Source organism: Mesoplodon bidens (genome assembly GCF_964165515.1).
Source record: "Mesoplodon bidens genome assembly, chromosome: 12".
Lineage (NCBI taxonomy): Eukaryota > Metazoa > Chordata > Mammalia > Artiodactyla > Ziphiidae > Mesoplodon > Mesoplodon bidens.
The window spans coordinates 25,337,570-25,358,057 of record NC_138168.1 but is presented as its reverse complement, the minus strand read 5'-3'; the positions used below and the strand labels follow the sequence as shown (position 1 = coordinate 25,358,057).

The window sequence follows — 20,488 nt, the reverse complement described above, 5'->3', positions numbered from 1 at the left end:
CAGGACAACTATGTCCTGAATTTTAAAGGTTTTTTTTTTTTTTTTTTGAGCCTGCTTTCCGCACTGGTTGACTTTCTTTTCTCCCCCTCCTCTCTGAGCGTTTTCTTTTTTCTCTTTCGCTCTGTTCCTTTTACACTCAAGCTGTGTAGGGGGATTTAAATTCCAATTCGCAACTCAGAATCGCGCGCCTTGAAAGACGGGAGTCGTAGTTTCCGTGACTCCTCCCTAACGACTTTTCACGCCGATTCCTCCCGACAGTGAAAAACTACAACTCCCAAGAACGCACCAAGGGGGTGGCCAGCCGCCCAAGCGCAAGCGCCCTGAGGCCGCAGGATTTGAATCGGCGGCGTTGTTATTGACGCCATATTGGGGCTGGCGGCGGGTGGAAGAGTCGTACAGTGGAGGGGGAAGCGGCTGGACGTGTTCGGTGGCGCTCCTGCCGCCGCCGCCACCGCCACCTCTCAATCCCACCGCATCGACCGACGCTCTCTAGCTTCTGACGCTGCTCGGGAGTCTTAGGAGCCGCGTTGCAGCCTCACACCTCACGGGGCTGGTTTCGACTTCTGAAGGAGCCGGTCTCCGCGCAGGAGCGCCTCACGCGCGGCTCAAAGCCCGAACGGACGGCGGGGGCGGCCGGAGCCTCTCCCGGGGGAGCCGCGCCTGAGGAGGCGGAAGAGCCCCCCCTGACGCGGCTGGCGTGAGCCGCCGCCACCGCCCCTCCCGCCCTCGCCCCGGCCGGCCCGGGCCACTGCCCCTGCCGCGGAGGCAGCAGCGGCGGCGGCGGCTCTGCTCCCCTTGCCGGCGCTCCGCCACCCGCCTTTCCACTCTTGAGCCGGTCGGTTAGGCTCTTTTCGGGGCCCCGCTCTGCCCCCCTTCCCTCGTCCTCCCCTCCCCGACCCCACACGAGCCCGGCACCCCGGCCATGGCGTGCGGAGCCACTCTGAAACGGACTCTGGATTTCGACCCGCTGCTGAGCCCGGCGTCCCCGAAGCGGAGGCGATGTGCGCCATTGTCGGCGCCCACCTCGGCCGCCGCCTCCCCGTCGTCGGCCGCCGCGGCCACCGCCGCCTCCTTCTCGGCCGCCGCCGCCTCGCCGCAGAAGTATCTCCGAATGGAGCCATCTCCCTTCGGCGACGTCTCCTCCCGCCTCACCACAGGTGGGACTCGGCCCCGCGGCCGCCGTGGGGGGAGGGGGCGAGAGGACGGGGGGGCCCGGGCCGCGGCCGCGGGACTGGGCTGCCGGACCGCCCCCGTGCTTAGCGGAGCCCTCGGGCGACCACAGTTCTTTTCACGAGCTCCTATAGCCTCGGAGACACAATGGGAATGGCCTGGGGGGGGGGTCGGGGGGTGGAGGGGGGTAGGGGCCGTGCCTCGCCGGGTATTGTGGGGAAGAGGAAGGTCCTTTTCTTTGCGCCGAGGGACCAGAATTGAGCGTTTCCGTAGTCTGGAGAGCCCAAGCGGAAATGACCAGAGAGGGTGCTACACGGAAATCTAGGCAAGCGAAGGGTCACGCGTTTCACCCGACTCTCGGTGGCTGTCTCCCCGGCATCGATTGGTTGCACCTATCAAGTCTGGGACTGGGTGGTTGGAGGCGAAGCGGCAGCCCCTCCTCCCTTTCAGACATGGCTGATTTTAGTACGGAGGGGGTGGGGAGGGATGTCACTGGGGCGAGATCTAGGCCTGTCATTAATCACCCACAAGAACGCCACTTGGGCCGAGTCAAGACCTGTTTCCCTAGCAGGGTCAACAACAAAGAAACTGCTCTTCCCGAGTGCCGTAATCTGATCGCACTATACGTCTAGACCTTGAGAAACTCGAACTTTTAATGAAAAGCAAATTGTATTGAAAATCGGGGCTGAGTAGTTGCTTTTAGTTGGAAGTGCTTTACTTATGCCCGATAAAGTCTGTTGGGAGAAAAAGCCCAGGCCTTGGGAATAATAAATCAAACCAAGATTCCAAGGGACTTCAGACTATTTTTGCTTTTCATTTTGAGACATTTCCTGAAAGTGACTGTGGGGAACTACCTTTTGGCTGCTTGGTACTGCATGTGTGTGTCCTCTTTTCTGTACTTTGAAAATCCTTGTGAGCTCCTGGCACAGTCTTAAGATAGGTTTTTGTGGACTGGTAGTGTAAATGTTTCCTTTGTGTGTGTAGCAAGCAAAGGTTTCCTGTGTGTGAGCCTTTGGTAATAACATGATCTGTAGACAAAGCCTTTTCATAATTTGATTTACATGTTTCTTACTGTTAGCTTAAAAAAAATTTTGTGGGCAGTATTTACCTGCCTTTGGTAACTTCCATTTGGAATTGACTTAGTTTTGTTTTGTTTTTTTTCAGGTCAGATTTTTAAAATATCCTTCCCCAAATATATAGGGAGGACCTCAGTGCCTAGGGTACCATTTTTTGCTATTGAAACAATGTCAAGAATGAGCTTCTGGTGGTTAACATTATTTTTAGAGTTTGTCTTTTTAGTGAAATGCTGTCATTGAAAATTGAAATGATACTGTGGAGTCTGTACCTCATAAGGCCACTTAAAAATAGCTCTAGCTAACCAGCAATAAATTTCATGGTGGGGGGGGTGTGAATTAATACATTGTTAGGTTTGCGAGTTGAAGTATATCTAAATGCTAAAATAGTCTTGAGCATATAAGGTAAGTCAGCTAGGGGCTATATTTGTTCTCACTTTAAAGGGAATTAATTCAGAAAGAATTGTGATCCTTTGCAAATCTGTCATTTCATTGATATATTTGAAGCATTGGCTAATGCAGTTGGCTGCACATTATGTTACATTTCCGTTAAGTGGACTGTAGTAGTAAAATGACTGGAATTATTGGAATCGCTTAAGCCTGCTGATTCAAATTCACATTTTCCAAAATATTGCTGTGTTTTGTTTTTCAAGGTGTTTTTGACATCTACTCGAAGTTTGATCATATCCTGAACTCTAAAACCACACCCTGATATTTATTTAGTCTGTGAAAAGTTTTTTTTAGCTATTTCAACTAGAGAAAAGCAGTTAAAATTGCGTAAGTTTTGAATTGCTAAAATTTATGTTTTTAACTATGATTTTGAATGACACTTTACATGTAATTTAATTTAGCCTTGTGTTTACATGGCCAGTTTTGGGCATGCTCCTGTAATGGTTTTTGTAATCATGGTGTCATAATGGGAGCTGCAGTGTTGTGCAGGTATCAGAGAGCTTCCCAGTTTTCATGTCATCTAACTTGGAAATAATTTTCCCAAATACCTAAATTTTAGATTCCTATTTTAAAAGTGGTGATTCCTAAACTTTATAAGAGCGAATACCCATATGTCCTTAGCAGGAATAAGTGGCTGGGCTTGGGAACAGAAAGCAACTTACCAAATTGAGATTGATTGGGGCTCTATGGAAGCTCTTTGTTTTCACTTCTGTGAGTTCAAATATAATTTAAACAATATACAACTAGACTACTGAAGTGAATTTTTTTCAGAGCATGTGCACAATTTATCATGATTTTATCATTGTTCTCTGGATATGCATATAGTGTTTTCTGATATGTAGCTGAAGTCATGTTGAGGCTTTACTAGTAGTTTCAGGAACTAGGACATCTGTTTTAAACCCTAGCTTTGTTTTTTGTTTTTGTTTTAGTCATCCCAGGAAGGTTATTCCAAAGTTTGACTTGATGACTATTATTTAAATCAGTATTTTTCAAACTAGTGCAACTTAATACCAGGAAAAATGAAAGAGCTGGCAAATAAATTTTATTGGAACACGGCCATGCTCATTCTTTTTTTTTTTTTTAAGTATTGTCCATGTCCCTTGAAGGCTACAATAGCGGGGTCGAGTAATTGTGACAGAGACTGTATTTTCCCAAAGCTCAGATATTTACTGTCTGGTCCTTTTCAGAAAAAGTTTGCCCAACCCTGGTTAAGGGTGTCAGCAGTGAGGTCTGTAATAACCCCTGGATGTGGAAAAGGAAACGTGAATGATAACTGAAGGTGTGTGGGAGGGGAACCATTGGCTGTGGTTGGGAAAATGAATGCCTCTCCTAGCTTCATTAGTACTCATCCTGGCAAGTTAGTTGAAAACAGATTCAGAGTGTTCTATCCGTGTCGACTGGTTTTTGAAACATCTCAGAATATTATCATTTAGCCAAAATATTATCGTGACATTCCCAAGAACAAAATTATTTTAATAAAACCAAAATATTGTACTTGTCAGTCAAATCCAAGATATTGTTATTCATAATTGTGTAGTGAATGAATGAGTGGTTGAGTGAAGTGATCCCTCTGTGGACTCAACCTATTTGTGAGTTTGCTAGGCACCTTTATATACATTGTTTGACTTGTTACCATTGCTCTAGTCTGCCTTTTAGGAATTGAGTTGGATGAAGAGTTAAATTCCTTTGTAAAAACTCATTGTATATGCTGGAAACTTGCCATCAAGAATGGAAATTGCAGCTTGTGAATGGGGAAGGGTTTACAGGAACTTAGATTGTTTTGTAGACATTGATACATGCCTGCAAATGGAGACACCAGCTGGCTTAAATGAAGTATAAATGGTTCTACACAAACAAACGAGATGTCTGTTGGAGGAGGCAACATTTCATTTCAGATGTCATTTATATTGAGCCAGAAGTGTTTTTAATATTTTGTGGTTATTTAGACAGCTGTTAAGTTGCTTCTAGTTTCTCAGTGGATTTGGCAAATAAACTGTTTTTAATGGTCTTTGTACTTTGGATTTTAAACCTGATATTTAGGACTGTGTATGTAGCTGCATTTATTTAATAGTAGTATGAATTATGCATTTAATAATCATGTACGTTTATAGCCATTAAAAGCAGCATGCAGTTGTATTCATTATTGAGCTATTTTGTTTTGAAAGTAGGAAAATGAAAGCCTATCTTGAGCACAGAAACACATCGGGTAAACATGGCTAGATCAGAGGACAGGGTTGTTAGCTCTTCTTTAGGTGAAAATGCTCCTAGCCACCATGGTTGCCACAGAGACATACACTAAGATGTAAAGGAGAATAATAAATTTATTCAGTTTTCTCAAAGGGCTTTATAGGAAAGAGAATATATTGGGTATTATTCAGGTAGGTCTTTCCTATGTGTTTAGATAGACCCAGGAAGACAGTGATAGAAATGCTTTTGTTTTGAAAGGTTGAGAATAAGAGATTCATTGGAAGTGCCCAGTTTTGTGTTATTTTGCCTCTTTGAAAAGAAACCTTTGATTCTCTTTCCATTTAAAGAAGAATGCAATAATGATAGCATAGGTTAAGTTTGGACCTCTTGGATAGTTGGTTCATGAAACAAGATAATGAATGGTACTGAGGTTGGGTCTTTTCAAGTACTCATAAGTGAATTAACCAGCAATTTATGGTCCTTGCAGTCTTTGCATTAACACTGTGCTAGTACTGTTGACTCACAGAATGTTCTCTATGCATGTGTGAAACCACAGTGACTTTCTTGCCTTTGAGAAGACTACCTACAAGGGTGGAATACTTGTTCAAGCCTATATGAATCATCTGCAGATGGTAAAGAGGTCTTCACAAATGAATCTAGTTTAAGAGATTTCATCTTCAATTTTACTGCTGAGCATAAGGATTCTAGAACTCAGCTTACCAATGTTTTACAACTTTCTAAACACCTGAGAAATGTGATGCATCAGTGGCAGTCTTGTAGCAAAGACTGTTAGTTAAAAGGAATGTCCCCTGGATTTTGAGGGGATAGATGGGACTTGTAGAGTTTGAAAATAACCCCAGAGGTATTCTTATCTGCCATCCTTTCCCTCTTAGTTAATGTCTTACCACAGATAAAGTTTTAAAATATTTGTTGAATGTATTTGTTGAATTAATCAAGCCTTGGCATTTCCCAAGGTTCTTAGAGACTCAGAAGTTTAAGAAAAAAATACAGTTTCATTTCTGCTCCTCCTTCTGTACCACTTTTTCTTTTTAGACTGTTTTGTGACAATAAAGCCAGAATATGTGACAACATATATATTTTTAATTGTGACTCAAATGAGTAGTAACAAGAAATACAACACTTATTTAGTTTAAGACTTTGAACAATACTTTTTTGAGGTGCTTGAAGTCTACTCAGTATTCCCTCATCTTTCTGGACAGGGATGATAAACGTGGTTTTGTGCGTTTCAGTATTTGACATAGCCCATTTACAAGGATTTTACCATTTTCAGAGATTTGCTGGTTCGAAGAATTACATTTTTAAAGATTTTACGTGATTTTTAGGAGAAAATATTTTGTAATATGAAGTTCTGAGCTTTCATTTCTAAAGGGATTGAATGATTTAAGTTAAAACAAAGTTTTTTTTGCAATTATAATTGAGCAGGGAGAGAATGCTTGCAGGTAAATTAAAAATCTAGTGTATGTCAAGTTGTCAGCTTTGATATTTATTTTCAGTCTTTTGATCATAATTTTGCATTATGCCAGATCGTGTAATCTTTCTTGTGATGATAGGTTTTTTTGGGTAGTGGTAGTGGTTTTTATCCTTCCAGCACTAGAAAAACAGCTCAGAATATGCTTGTAGTTTGTCTTGGAGTATAGCTTTCTTCCTCCCTTTACAAATCATAAGTCATTAATTTTTATCTGTCACAAATGTCATAGGCAGATCATCCTGAAATATAAATGCTTTGCAACATTTTGATTTTATTGAAATGTGATCTTTTATTACTGTGATTTTTTTTCAGTAATACAGCCTTTTGAGTTTGACTTAATTTCTGTATCTATTCATGTATCTGGATTTTCTCAGCATTATTAAAAAATCTAAATACTTCCTCTAGAAGTCACTTGTTCAAGCTTTTATGAACCTCATTTGAGTTCCAGATTCTATGCTGGTTAGGCAAAGAAAAGACGAAGTCTGTCCAGGGACTGACAGAGCTGCCACTGCTGATACTTTTTAAAGCCAGCTAAACTTGAATAAAAATACCATAAACTACCTATTTTACTTCTTTGTGGACAGTTGTCCACATTAGCGTTATTTTCACCTTTGGCAGCCTAAGCATTGAAATTGGTTTACTTAATTAAGTCACACTTTTACTATGAAGCTTATGTACTGGCTGTTTCTGAAAGTGTTTTAGTCTGTGGTGTGCATTCTGACTTTGGTTTATTAGCATTTATTTTCATTTCCGTTAATGTTAATTTTTAGAAAACTCCATCTAAAGATCAAACTAAAGGGAGGAAGTTTGGAGGGAGGGACCTGGAAGAGTTGATTTTCTTTCTTTTGTTTCTTTAAAAAAAATAGTATCATTGAACTGATGTAGCAATTAAAGAATAGAATGTGGAGTAGAATTTGAAAGATTGCAGAAAGCCAACTTTTCAAACATTACTTTCCTTGAACTTTGCCTTTTGTTACAGAAGATTGCCTTGTTCCTACTGCTGATATATAATTCTCCGGAAGAAAAACTTGTCTAAGCAGTAAAATTGGTTAAAAGTGTAGGAGGTTTTAAGTGGTTGTGACAGAACAGGGGAACCGGATCCATGGCCCAGGGTGAAATAGTACATTATCAGAAGCTGGTCTTGTAATCAGTCCTGTACGTGCGGTAATGCCGACCTGCCAATTTAGAGTAATTCCTAACTTTGGAAACACCAATAAAACATTCTGGTTAGTTATAGATGCCTGTCCTCAGCAGGGGCAGTTTTTAGAGACACTTGAAGCATCCTTTTTATAAATACCCGGATGCAACATGAAAATTTCTTATAATTATTTTGTTATAGCCAGTGATTGTAATTGCAGGGCTCTAGGTAAATGAGAATTATGCTCCGTTTTGGTCACTACCTTCTTAACAGTCATAGAGTTTGACGTTTCAGTGTATGAAGTATTAATACGTGGCAGTGGATCCCTCTATTCTAACTGACATCCTGCTTTTTAAGAATTCACTCTCCTCCTTGTGATACATTTTAACTTTAGGTACTCAGCGGAATATTGGCTAGGTGTACTCATACTGGAGGGGGTAGTAGGTGTTAAGAGGTGAGGCCCTGAGATCAGGCTTGGGTTTACTTTCTTCCAGCTGTATGGCCTTTCAGAAGACATTGAAGCAAAGCCTCCTTTTCCTTATCTGTAAAATTACACACATGATTATAGTAGTATCTGCCTCCTAGGGATGCTGTGAGAATTAAGAGCATTTCCTGTCCCTGAGTGCTGGAGATAGTTACAGTAGGGCAACTTCAAACGGGACTTTTTACATTGTCCAGCACTCCTGCCATTTTTCAGTGAATAACCATGCCTTTTACTTCACAGAAAAAATAGAGGGCATCAAATTGTAGCTTCTTCATTTTTCCCAGTACCAACACTACCAATGGTTGTGCCTTTTTTTTTTTTTTTTTTGTATCACTGAGGAAGATTAAATGAGATAGTGAGGGAAGGATCCCACTTCTCTCCAAAGGAACCTTATCTGATTTTTATCTCTTAACCAGATCTTTGCTTTTGGCTTTAAATATGGTCAGGCTTCCCATTATAAAGTGAATGAAGCATCCTCATTTTCCTCCAGTAGTCATCCAGAATTCTCCACTTCAAAACCAAATTCAAAGAGCTTTCAGGTAGTCTACTTGCTTCCATTTCTTTGGCTGCTCTCAACTTACTCCTAGTATATTTGTATCTCAGACAGCTCTTGTCAAGCCACTGATGACTTCCATGGCACACAGTCAATCCTCATCTTGTTTGACCTTTCTTACTACAGCATTCACACTGCTGACACTCCCTTCTTTTTGAAATACCTTTTGTATATTAACATTCTGCGATAGCACTGTTTTCTTCCACTTCTCCAGCTGCTTTTTGTCTTCATCTGGCCATAAACTTAGGAGTTCTTTAGTTCTAGGTTCAGCTCCATTCCTGTCTAGCTTAATAGCTCCCTAAGTGACCACATGCATGCTCCTGACTTCCTACAGGTGACTTTCTAATTTATATCTTTAGTTCAGACCGTTCCTCTCAGGTCCAGCCATGGGAAGTTTAGACTTTTTATTGTCATACCTTCCCAGAAGGCTTTCTTCGCCCAGAAGTCAGAATTTTCTCAAAATCTATTGACTTTTAAGTATTCACAACTAAGTTACAAAATACATGGGATAAACAAAAGATGTCTGTAGGTTTCCAATCAGTGTCTTCTGGCGTGAGAGGTAGTCTTACTTGCTCTTTTTAAAGCAGACAGAATCGAATAGCAAATGCATTTGTCTACTTTCAATCACATAATGAATATAAAATTCATATAAATGAATCAATATATGTATGTTACTGTTATGTAATGAATCTCTTTAAATAGGTCCAAGTTTAAATTGATTTACAGAATATTTTCTTGCTTGGGGGGTGTGGTATGTCTGTCTCAGAACGACAAAAGCCATCCAGGTGAGAGTGGCAAAATGAATTAGATCATCCTTAATATTTTGGTACTTGTAGTAATCTCTGCTGTTAACTGCTTTCCTTCTCTTCCCCTCCATTTCTTGGCATGTCCAATAATACATAAACCAACCACTTTTCTCTTTAATTGCCACAGTAGAGGAGTTATTATTTTAAGCAGGGGATAGAAATTTAAATGCCCATAGTTCAGGCAAGTAATAAAAATGAGTGAACGAGGTGAGGACTTGTGAATTCCAGTCTTGCTCCTGGCCTGCAGCATCACCTGGAAACTCAATAGAAATGCCTAACTCAGGCTCCGTCCCTCATAGTCTTCATTTTAACAAAATCCCCAGGTGGTTTGCGTGTGCATTAAAGCTTTAGAAGCACTTGAGAACTTAAGCCCAAAAGGTTGCAGCCGCTCTTCAGCTGAATTCTGCCACATAGTCCAATACCTCCTCACCACTCCCCCCCAACAGCAGTAGCCAAAAATCTGACTTTTAATGTAAAATCACCCAACTTTTAAATGTTGGCCACATTGTTTTAAAAAGAAAGTATTCAGGCCAGACATGTCTTTGGGTTCCATTTAGCTCCTAAATCATCAGTTTGCAGCCACTGGTTTCCAGGTATGCTGTATCTCGATATTTATGTGCATATGTGTGTTTTGGGTGTCCTAATGTTAGTGTTTTGTTCTTTAGCTTGATTGTGCTGCCCTACAGCCTTCCTCAAGGAGTCTGCTCTCTGTCCTTCCAAACCGTACCTTGTTTTGATGGCCCATGGTTAATTGGAATAGAAGCTGAAACTTGCCTTGGCACTGAGTGTTTTCTGTAGCTTGCATATTTGGGTTTTGGGTTTTGGATTTGTGATGGTTCAGTTTCCCTTTTCTCTTCACCATTTACTTCTTTTTGTTGTTGTTGTTCTTATTACTTGGTATTTTCCTAGCTTGTAAGCTATTTGAGAAGACATTTGCAGATAGTAAAGAAGTAAACAACAAAAGCAGCATGGTTAACGTATATCCCTTTAGAATCTAGTGTAATATAATTAAAGAGAGGTATGAAACTTCTTGGATATCAGGGAGGAGCTACCTGCTGGTTGAGCATTGTTGGACTCCTTGCATTAGTGACTCCCATTGTGCAGTTAATTTGTAATTTATACTTAGACCAGAAGGATTTTAATAAATTGAGCCATTTATTTCAAGTAAGTAATCATTGGCTACTATAGTTCCAGTGAAATAATAGAATTTGACCTGTAGTAATTATAGTTATTTCTCCTTTTGTAGGAGATAAATGAATGCCTCTTATACAGTAAAATATTATGTAATGTAAATTTAGAATCTCAGCCAGTTGCTTTTAAAGTACTGTAGATACAAGTTAACAATCTTGTGTTAAAAATTTGGTTCCAGGGCTTCCCTGGTGGCGCAGTGGTTGAGAGTCCGCCTGCCGATGCAGGGGACACGGATTCGTGCCCCGGTCCGGGAAGATCCCACATGCCGCGGAGCGGCTGGGCCCGTGAGCCATGGCCGCTGGGCCTGCGCGTCCGGAGCCTGTGCTCTGCAACGGGGGAGGCCACAACAGTGAGAGGCCCGCGTATCACAAAAAAAAAAAAAAAAGAAAGAAAAAAAAAATTTGGTTCCAGGATCCTTTGACATAGCTATAATTTTGAAGTAAATTTAAAATGGCATCAGCTCATTCCTTTTAGTTAGATAGCTCTTGGCTGGATAAGAACATTGTCCTTAAGGTTCCCTCAAGGAGTCCATAAGAACTGTGTTAAGTTTCTGATCAGATGATCTGGGAGAATAGCTGAATTACAAAGATGGGTCTCCATAGCAACTCTGAATTCTGTGTGTTTTAATTTATAAAGTAGACCTGGCAATGTCTGTGTAGTTCTGAGCTCTAGATTTGGTCTGTTATTTTATTTGGAACAGTTTCCGTTTTAGGTCTTAATGGCTACTGCAGGTTTTCTGTACAGGTTTTTCATTTTATTTGTGTTCCTCCCTAGCACTGACAGGCTTTCAAGATTTATTTCATTTTTAATCCCATTGTTTGAGTTAAATCTGTTTGGATGAACTTTTACCTTGTTTGTTTTCAAAGGTACTCCATAGAGAAATTAGCATATTAGGTGGTAATAAAGGGGTTTTACACACCTGAACTTAAAACTGTTAACGAAGCCTTACGTTTGATCTAGTAATTATGTCAGTAGGAAAACAGGAAGTCCATACAAGTCTGGAGCAAAAGTTTAGTTTCACATATCACCAAGTTTTAGACATCTTATTGTTATGGATTCTACTCTAGAGAGATACTTGACAACCCCTCGCCGCCACCCCCCATTTTGTGGTTCTCCTTTAAACACATTTCTGGTTGCTTTTAATTCCATTTTCCCTTTGCTGTCCGTCCCATCTTGATGCTGTTTCTCTTACCATTATCAACTCAGTTATTTTTTTTATCCCATCAACTTTCTCCTGTTTATATTGTTGACCTTGTTCATTGTGACCAGGGTTTCTCAAGTAATCATTGGCAACAAAGATGAGTAAACAGGCTTTATTGCCTCAGGCCAGGCCTTTCTTTTCTTTTCACTGTTTACCTAGGTTTTTTTGTTTATATATATTTTTTAATACTCCAAAGGAATAAGTGCTGGCTCACTGACAATCTGCCTATTACAGAGGAGAATTTTATTAGCATTCTCAATGGTATTTACTAGATTTGAGAATGCAAATGCCATTAGTCATAAATTTGCTAATTCTGACTTTTCACTTAACCTAGTACAGTGCAAGAAACTCTTACAAGTATTTTACAGTTAACCTTTGAACAGTGTAGGCTTGAACTGACAGGTCAATAGTAAATACTATAGTACACCACCATCCAAAGGTGGTTAAATCCAAGGATGTGGAACCCCGCCGACGTGGAGGAACCGTACTCTTGGATATAGGGGCCAACTACAAGTTAATGTGGATTTTCAACTGCGGAAGAGTCTGCACCCCAAATCCCCATGTTGTCCAGGGATTGACCGTGTAGTACAAGGGTGATGTAGTTTTAAGGATTTTGAAAAGGGATATACTACAGCCATTTGTAGTGTAGATTGTCATGAAAATAACTCCATATTTTGCTCTAAGTGATTTGCTGCAAATTTAATCTTTGCTTCATAAGCCAAATATGAAGTCTGCATGATTAAAACTGATAATGTTAGTGAAGCTTTATTTGACTCTCTTTAATGGACCGGTAAAAATTTTTTTGGCAACACAATGTCAGAAGTTATGTGTACTTGGAATAAAATGTCACATTCTAGTTTGATAAGAGATGGCTAGATTTAAGTAGTTTAAGACTAAGTAGACAAAGGTACTTTATTGATGTATGGAAGGCCTTTATCCAGCTGGCATGGAAGCAACTAGAGTTGGCCAGATATGTAGGTTGAGCTTAAAATGTGAATTGTGGAATATTGAATCTGGGGAGATTTCTTGGTTATTAGCTTTAAAACTGCATATACCTCTGAACCAAGATAACGTGAACTTGAAGCTTGTAGTTAGCTTTTTGCTACTTTGAGCATTGAGGGTTTTGGTCAAGTTAAATTGGACCATTCACTTCATAACGTTGTTGATCACGTTACCAGTATTAGAGCATCTGAGGGCACAGTGAGGCTTAGATGACATAGTTGTATCATAATAGATATAAAAAGCAGTGCAGTAGTATCTGAAATTCTTCAGCTCTAACTGACAATATCAAGTGTTGGCAAAGATGTGGAGAAGCTGGAACTCATACATTGCTGGTGGGAATGCAAAATGTACAGTTACTCTGGAAAATGGTTGGGCAGTCGCCTACAAAGTAAAGCTATGCACTTACCATATAATCAGGCCATCCAGTTCCACTCCTAGGTATTTACTCAAGAGAAATGAAAATTTGTCCACCTATAGACTTGTACTTGAATATTCATAATAGCCCCCAATTGGAAACAATCCAAATGTCTGCTAAAAGGAGAACGGATAAATTGTGATGTATACACAATGGAATACTAATTAATAAAAAGGAATTACTGGTTGATGCAACATCATGTATGAATCTCAAAAGCATTTTGCTGAGTGAAAGAAGGCAAAAATCTACACTCTTTTAGAAAAGACAGAACTATAATGACAGCAGATAAGTAGCAGTGGTGTTGGTAAAGGTGGTGAATAGGAATATGAGAGAACTTTTGAGGGGTGATAAAGTTCATTATTGTGGTTGTGGTGGTTCCAGGACTATGTATGCACTTGTCAGAACTCATCGAACTACATTTACATTGGTGAATTCATTTGTAAGGTATGCCTTACAGTTGCTTTGCTTGTAATGATGTCTCTTAAATATTAGATGGTATGGCGATTTTATAAAGCTATATTATGTTAATCCTAGGCTAGATCTTGTTTGAGACTTTCAGATGAACAAATTCAGTCTGTTACAACTATTCTTTTGGTACATCTTAGTTGTACTTTGGTTGATTTTGTGAAGCAAAAGGAAGAATAATCTGAGGACAGCTGTGGTGATCAAAGAATAAGTCACACAAAAGAGGTTAAGGTTAAGTTACTTTGTGCTAATATATTTGAAGTGTTTGGTTGTGAATAAACTTTAGGATGCTTTGAATGACACTTTTGATCAGGATGATGGTAGCTTTGAACATAAAATGATAAATGAGTGAAGCTTGCTATGAGATCGAAAACATCATTACTTTAGAAACCTTTTAGAATATCACTACTGAAAGAGTTGTTATTTAAGAAAAATGAGGATATGTGTGCCTGACCTGGTTGGTATAGGATGTTGCACTAGTTTTATTGGTCACCTCTGTGAATCTTAGGAAGGCTGTTTTCCTATCAAGGTGCTTAACTAGACAGCCATTTTATTTCACACTGGTAACTTTGTTTTTAAATTATAAACAATTTCACATAAATGGAAAAGGAGTGAACATGACCATGTTTAATATAAACAGATGTTAACATTCTGAAAAATATTAAATACAGACATTCACACAACCATCCTGAGGTTAGTTATTCCAGTGTGTGAGTTCGCATTCGTGTATATGTAAAACGGATTTGTTTACACACATTTACATAAATGGAATCTTCACTGGATATATCTTTTGCAGCTTGTTTTTATTTTTTAATTGATTTCTAATTATCAATACAATAATGAAACTGGCAGAATCTAAATGCTTACGGTACTGATTGATGTCCCCTCAGTCTATCTCTCAAAAGCCCTAAAAGTTCTTACTGGAAAATGAAGTGAAAAGAGAGATGAGAAGTGTATACCTAAAAAAAAAAACCAAAAACCTCTAGTATTAAATTTTTTAAAAAGGATTGTTTTCATCTCACATAAATCTTTAGCCTTCAATTGAGTTTCAGTTCATTTTGAAATTGCATCATTGTAGAATTGTTAAAATTATACTCCATTATATTTATGAAACATTTTATTGCCTGTTATTTCTGTTTTGGATTGGGATTTATAAACTTCTTGGGATGTAGTTTTCACGTGGATAACTATTAATTTAGGAACTATGGTGGTGGTGAGAAAGTCTATTTGGAGGGGAGTGGAAACCTCAGGGAGGGATTTTCTGGAGAGGCTAAATGGTAACTATTTTGAATTAGGAATCTTCTAAAATGTATCATACTGGCCTAAAGGATATGTTCCTTATACTTTTTTACTCCTGGTTTGGTTGAAGATAATGGCACTGTGGTGTAGTGGTTCTTAACTGAGGATCTGTTAGGTACCAATCACTTTACATGGGTTTTTACCCCAAAGATTCAGAACAGTACTGTGCTGCTAATGCTGTACTACTCGTCGATTCTGTTGAGCTTACTATTAATGGCCATGCCACTGAATGTGTGATGATGGTTCAGTTCACATCTACTGTGTCAGTCTGCTGACCTGCTGCTGTAACTTCGCACTGGTGTGTGCCTGTCTTGACACAGTCCTCCCTGCTTCTAATCGTTTATGGTCTTAGAAAAAGCCTGTTAGTTTAATAGTTCTGTGTGTGGTGAATAAATGACCTTTGAGTTTGGTACTCTTCAGAATCTGAGTTAAATATGTGTTTCAGTTCACAGACTCCCTTATCTTTACGTTGAATGAAAAACTTATTTTTTACTAGTCAGGGCTGAGAAAGAATGGTATTGTAGAATAGCTGGATTCCAGGTGGTGTGTATGTGCTATTTCTGAATGAGTGGCCCCATTATGCTGAAACTAATTCCTCCCAGAACATAAGTTTTCTAGATATTATTTGAAGAGAATATTTTTGGTAGAACCCAACCTATTTTTTAACTTGAAAGTTTATATCTTGCCAAATTTTGACTTTTTTCTTTTAGAACAAATTCTGTACAACATAAAACAAGAGTATAAGCGCATGCAGAAGAGAAGACATTTAGAAACTAGTTTCCAACAGACAGATCCATGTTGTACTTCTGATGCACAGCCACAGGCATTTCTCCTCAGCGGACCAGCTTCACCAGGTAATAACACACTTACTAAGTAACATTTCCTTTCACTTATTATGGGAAAAAGTAATACAAGTTGCCTTTGGTCATCAAGCTCCTGTTTCTCCCCTTGATTAAAAAAAAACATACGAATAATTCATGATCTCTTAAAAATATGGTACAAAAGTAAGTAATAGTTACCTGGATTCTCATGACTCAAAGACAACCACCTGTATATAATATCTCCTAAGTGGACTTACCGTAAATGCTATGATTTGTAGCCTCCATTAAAAAAAAAAAAAGATATAGCCACATGTTTCTCTATTAGGTATAGATGTACCTTGCCATGGCTGAATACGATGCCATTTTATGGACTTCCCATACCTATTTAATAATGATAGATAGACTCAGAATTTCTGCTATTACAGTATTTACAAAAATGTCCCTGAACGTATACCCTCACATACTTGTGTTTTAGGATAGATTCCCTAAAGGTTGATAATTTTGATCCTATATTGTTTTTTTCCCTGCCTCTTGTTGGAGAGAATAGTTTGCAAATACACTTTTTAAAATTTAAGGTATAAAACTCAGGGCTGTTTGAAGGGAAAGTTAAACTTCTTACTAAAGAAGAGCCATCAAAAATGGTTCTTACTTTAGTAAAGTTCTCAGCGAAAATAGTTTTTTGTGTGAAGTAGTTGCCTGCTTGCCTTGCCTTCCCTTCCCTCCCAGCAGGGATAGGAAAACCAGGCAGAATAACAAAACAAACATTCACAGGCTATAAAACAGTCAAATAAAATTAGATGAGGAAACATGAAATTGTTCAGAACTGAATTATGTAGTATTCCTTCCAATTTGGGGGGCCAGGTATAAGTGGGTGAAACTTGGTAAGGGGAGGGTGAGGGTAGAGATAAGACTCTACCCTCAGCGGGAACCAAGCTCATAACTCATCACTTTACTTCTTAGAAGATCAATGAACTGGCAGTCTCAACTAACAAAGCTGCGAATTTGAAAGTAAATATAGAGCCTTACTTTTTTAGTAGCTGTGGACTGAAGCTGGTATAGTTTATTCTTGTATACCAGAATACAAGGATTCTGGTATTCTGTTACAGCTTGTTGGTAGACACAGCACAAACAAACATACTTTTTTTTTTTTTTTTTTGGACATAGTGGTCCCAGCCATGCAAGTTACAAGGAGCAAGTGAAAAGAGGAATTGGGGCAGATAAACAGGACAAACAGTTGATGGCAAATGTGTGTATTTGTGTGTTTCTAGAATACTTGCAGTAGTGTTACTGTGGATGACTATCATAATCCTGAGTTCGCAAAGATTAATTTCAGATGTTCTTTTCAAGAAAAGAGGAATGTTTTTGGAAAATCAGAGTGCCTTAAGTAATACTTCTAAGAGGAATGCATTCTGAAGAAACTGCTACTATCTAAGTGGCTGCTACATTAATAATCTTTAAGGATGCTGAACCGTGAAATTTAATGTTGAATATTAGGGATATATTCTCAGTATTTTTTTATAAAGTCTCTCCTTGCTAATATCATTAATTTAAAAACAAAATATTAAGTTTTGTGTCTTGTCACATTGTCTCCACTCACCTTCACACTTTTTCCCCCTTATACTTGATGGCATACATCTTGCTGTGTTCTTCCAAAGCCATAAGCCGATAGGATTAAACCTGTTTTAAGACTAGGGAGATGCTGTGCTAAAAACTGATAGAAGAATGCTTTTATTGATATATGAGCATTGAAAACATCCAAGTGAAATCTCCTCAGTTAGATGATGCTTTCTGTGATGGCTCTAAATCTGGTGCGGTTTTTGTTCATGTTGTACATAGGGACTCCATCAGCAGCCTCCTCACCATTAAAAAAAGAGCAGCCCTTATTCACTCTACGGCAGGTTGGAATGATCTGTGAACGTTTATTGAAAGAGCGTGAAGAGAAAGTTCGAGAAGAGTATGAAGAAATATTGAACACAAAACTTGCAGGTATGAGATGAGTTTGAGAGTCTCCCAGAAACTCATCCTAAGAAATGCATTCTTTCCCACATACACTTCACATCAGTTAAATTACCCTTTCTATACACTGGTACAGGGTATTTTCTAAGAACCAGAGAATTTCAATTCAAGAAAGGAAATGAACTTTCCTATAGCTCATGGTCCTCCTTAGTGACCTTAAGAAATAGTATGCTAGCCATGTAGACCAGCAGCAGTATTAGAGAACTAGAGTTTTCCTTTGGTAACCCTGTGCTTTGGCTACCCTGTGCTTTGGCTGTTCACTTAGCTCAATTTGGTTGTGGGTTTTTTGACTTTGTATCTTTCATGATAATCTGCCGTCAGTTCTGGACACTTGAAGTAATCTAACTGGCACTGTGTACCTAATTTTACAGTATCAAGCTGCTGCAGTCTTCTTTAAATTATCCAAAAAAATATTTTTTTCCCATATAATTTGGTAATTTAAGTGTAGTAAATATATTATGTATGGTAACTTAATCAGAATTTCCCCCTGGATTTTACTGGATATTGATATTGTAAACTTCTTGATTAAGGAGTTAAATCAATCAAGGTGCTAACACAGGTGAGAGAATTTGCTTAGTTATATAACATCTTTTTCTGTGGCACCTGATTAGGTTACAGGTGGATGTATCATATATTTTGGATGTATGGATGTATCATATATTTTGCTACGCTTTTATTGTCATGTTTCCCCTCATTGCAGTAAGTTGCCATTCAAGGACCACTTATGATAACTTTCAGAGGAGAAAGATATCTTTTTATTTCAAGCCCTTTAAATTTAATAGGTTAAGAAATAAGCCCCACCAGCCTATACATGAGTTTGTGTGATTTGAACAAATGTAGGTTTCCTGACTAAGCTCCATGCTCTTTCCATTTGATAAGCTATGATTACTGAGGTTTTGTGTCTGATTAAGTGCCAGCTTAGAATTGTCTCACTATATATATTGGACTTTTCAGTTTGTGTGGCTCTAATATATTAGAGAAGAGGGCATTTTTGCAAATCATGTAATTGATGTTTATCTTTATTTATAGAACAATATGATGCATTTGTGAAGTTCACGCATGATCAAATAATGCGACGATATGGAGAACAGCCTGCTAGTTGTAAGTATTTCATCTTTAAACCAAAAACAAGACAGTCTTTTACGGAGAAGACTTCTGTTATAATTATAGTTTATTATAATTATCTTCATACCCAAGAAGAGAATTTAACAGAAAATCATGGAGAAAAAGTTTGGAGGGAAATAGGCAGCAAAACTTTACTAAGGCTTACTTTTGGTTACTTAAATACCCAGGGGCAAATATATTAGGGATGAAGATTTGGCATGTGTTTAAATTTTGACCTGAACTTAGCCCTAATTTTCCTTTTCTCTCCCTTCAGATGTTTCATGAATCATGTTTTCTGCATTTGTGGGCTGCCTTGTTCCTTGTTGAGTTGTTGCAAGAGGTCCCAGTTACGACATGCCAGCAATGCCAATACCCCCTGTGAATACAGGTTGTTTCAAGCTTTCGTCAGTGGCAACCACTCCTAGGCAGCAACCGGTTTTGGAAATTTCCTTGATGTCAGTACCACCCGGATGTGGACCTTTGCTACCTGTATTAATGCCAGTGGCCTCATTTGCTGTATCATTACAATTTGGCTTCTTATATTAATGTTTGGAAAGGATTAAAGCTGGTATTCTAAGAACATGCCCTTCACTGGTTGTGTAAATAAAACTGTAGAATGACAATTCAGATGAAGTTAGTGTGATTTTAATTGTGCACTACAACCAAGCTGTAACCAGTTATTAATAATGTAGAGTGTAATCCCAGGACATTATTACGCAAATAGCCTTCAGTGCTTCCTGTGAAATAGTGAAGGAGGAAGGCATTTCTGTACTCCAGGACTTCTTGGGGTTTCAGAATGGGTTGATATGATTTCCCCCCACCCTTTTTTGGTAGTTTTTATTTATTCTATCAGTCTTTTTAACAAATGTTTATTGCTGCATTTTTTTCCCCAGTGTATCATTGTTTTACTGCCCTTGTAGTACTGGAATTTAGTTGGAAGAATAAAACATTTACTTCTAATCTGCTTGTTTTTAATGTACAGACGGGTAGTATTTGAATAAAGCCAGTGTTTTAAACGTAAGCATTGTCCAGGGATCAGTGAAGTTAATTGATAAGATTTCAAAATCAGTCTTTTCACATACCAAGTAATCTAAGATTTGAGTGCTATTTTCACAAACTGAGTTCTGATTCCAAATTGTTTCTCTTCTAACTGACTGCATGACAGGTTAAATAATAGGTCAGTTTTAACAACTGTAGAATTTTTACCTTTTTTAAAGGACATTATATGAAAGCATGATTCAGCACATCTAATTCCCTTTCCATACGTGCTTTCCAAACACAGCTTTCCTATAATGAAGTGAGGAAAAACACTTCAGTGAATTCTTTTGTTAAATTCTATTAGCATGTTTCTACTAATTAAGTCATAAATATGCTGGGACATAAATATTTATAATTGACCTAATTAGTGGAAGACGCGAAAAGAATTTTTTTCCCTCCTTTTTAACTTCAGTGATTATATTTCACCAATTCTTTCTTTAAAACAAGGCCAAAAAGTGGTGTAGGGCTTTCACAAGATCCGCAGGTAATTCATATGCCCATTTAAGTGCCTGAGAAACATTGGTATATAGTGCAGGGTGACCTTAAGTAGGGTGGATAATTCTACCTGGTTTTAATGGACTAATTC

General features: G+C 38.8%; 1 protein-coding gene across 1 annotated transcript; it reads left to right on the top strand.

Annotated features, from left to right (window-relative positions):
* The first annotated feature begins 351 nt into the window (after positions 1-351).
* AKIRIN2 (akirin 2) lies at positions 352-19,491 on the top strand. Its single transcript, XM_081250415.1, has 5 exons — positions 352-1,157; positions 15,634-15,777; positions 17,581-17,730; positions 18,790-18,861; positions 19,139-19,491. Exons 1-5 carry the CDS (start codon positions 923-925, stop codon positions 19,147-19,149), a joined length of 612 nt encoding a protein of 203 aa, XP_081106541.1. The 5' UTR covers positions 352-922; the 3' UTR covers positions 19,150-19,491.
* The last annotated feature ends 997 nt before the right edge of the window (positions 19,492-20,488 follow it).

Excerpts from the sequence above, each read along its gene's own strand:
- AKIRIN2 (XM_081250415.1), top strand. The coding sequence starts at position 923 with ATGGCGTGCGGAGCCACTCTGAAACGGACTCTGGATTTCGACCCGCTG. Across the intron at positions 1,158-15,633 it reads CTCCTCCCGCCTCACCACAG|AACAAATTCTGTACAACATA; the intron begins GTGGGACTCGGC and ends TTTTTCTTTTAG. Across the intron at positions 15,778-17,580 it reads CAGCGGACCAGCTTCACCAG|GGACTCCATCAGCAGCCTCC; the intron begins GTAATAACACAC and ends TGTTGTACATAG.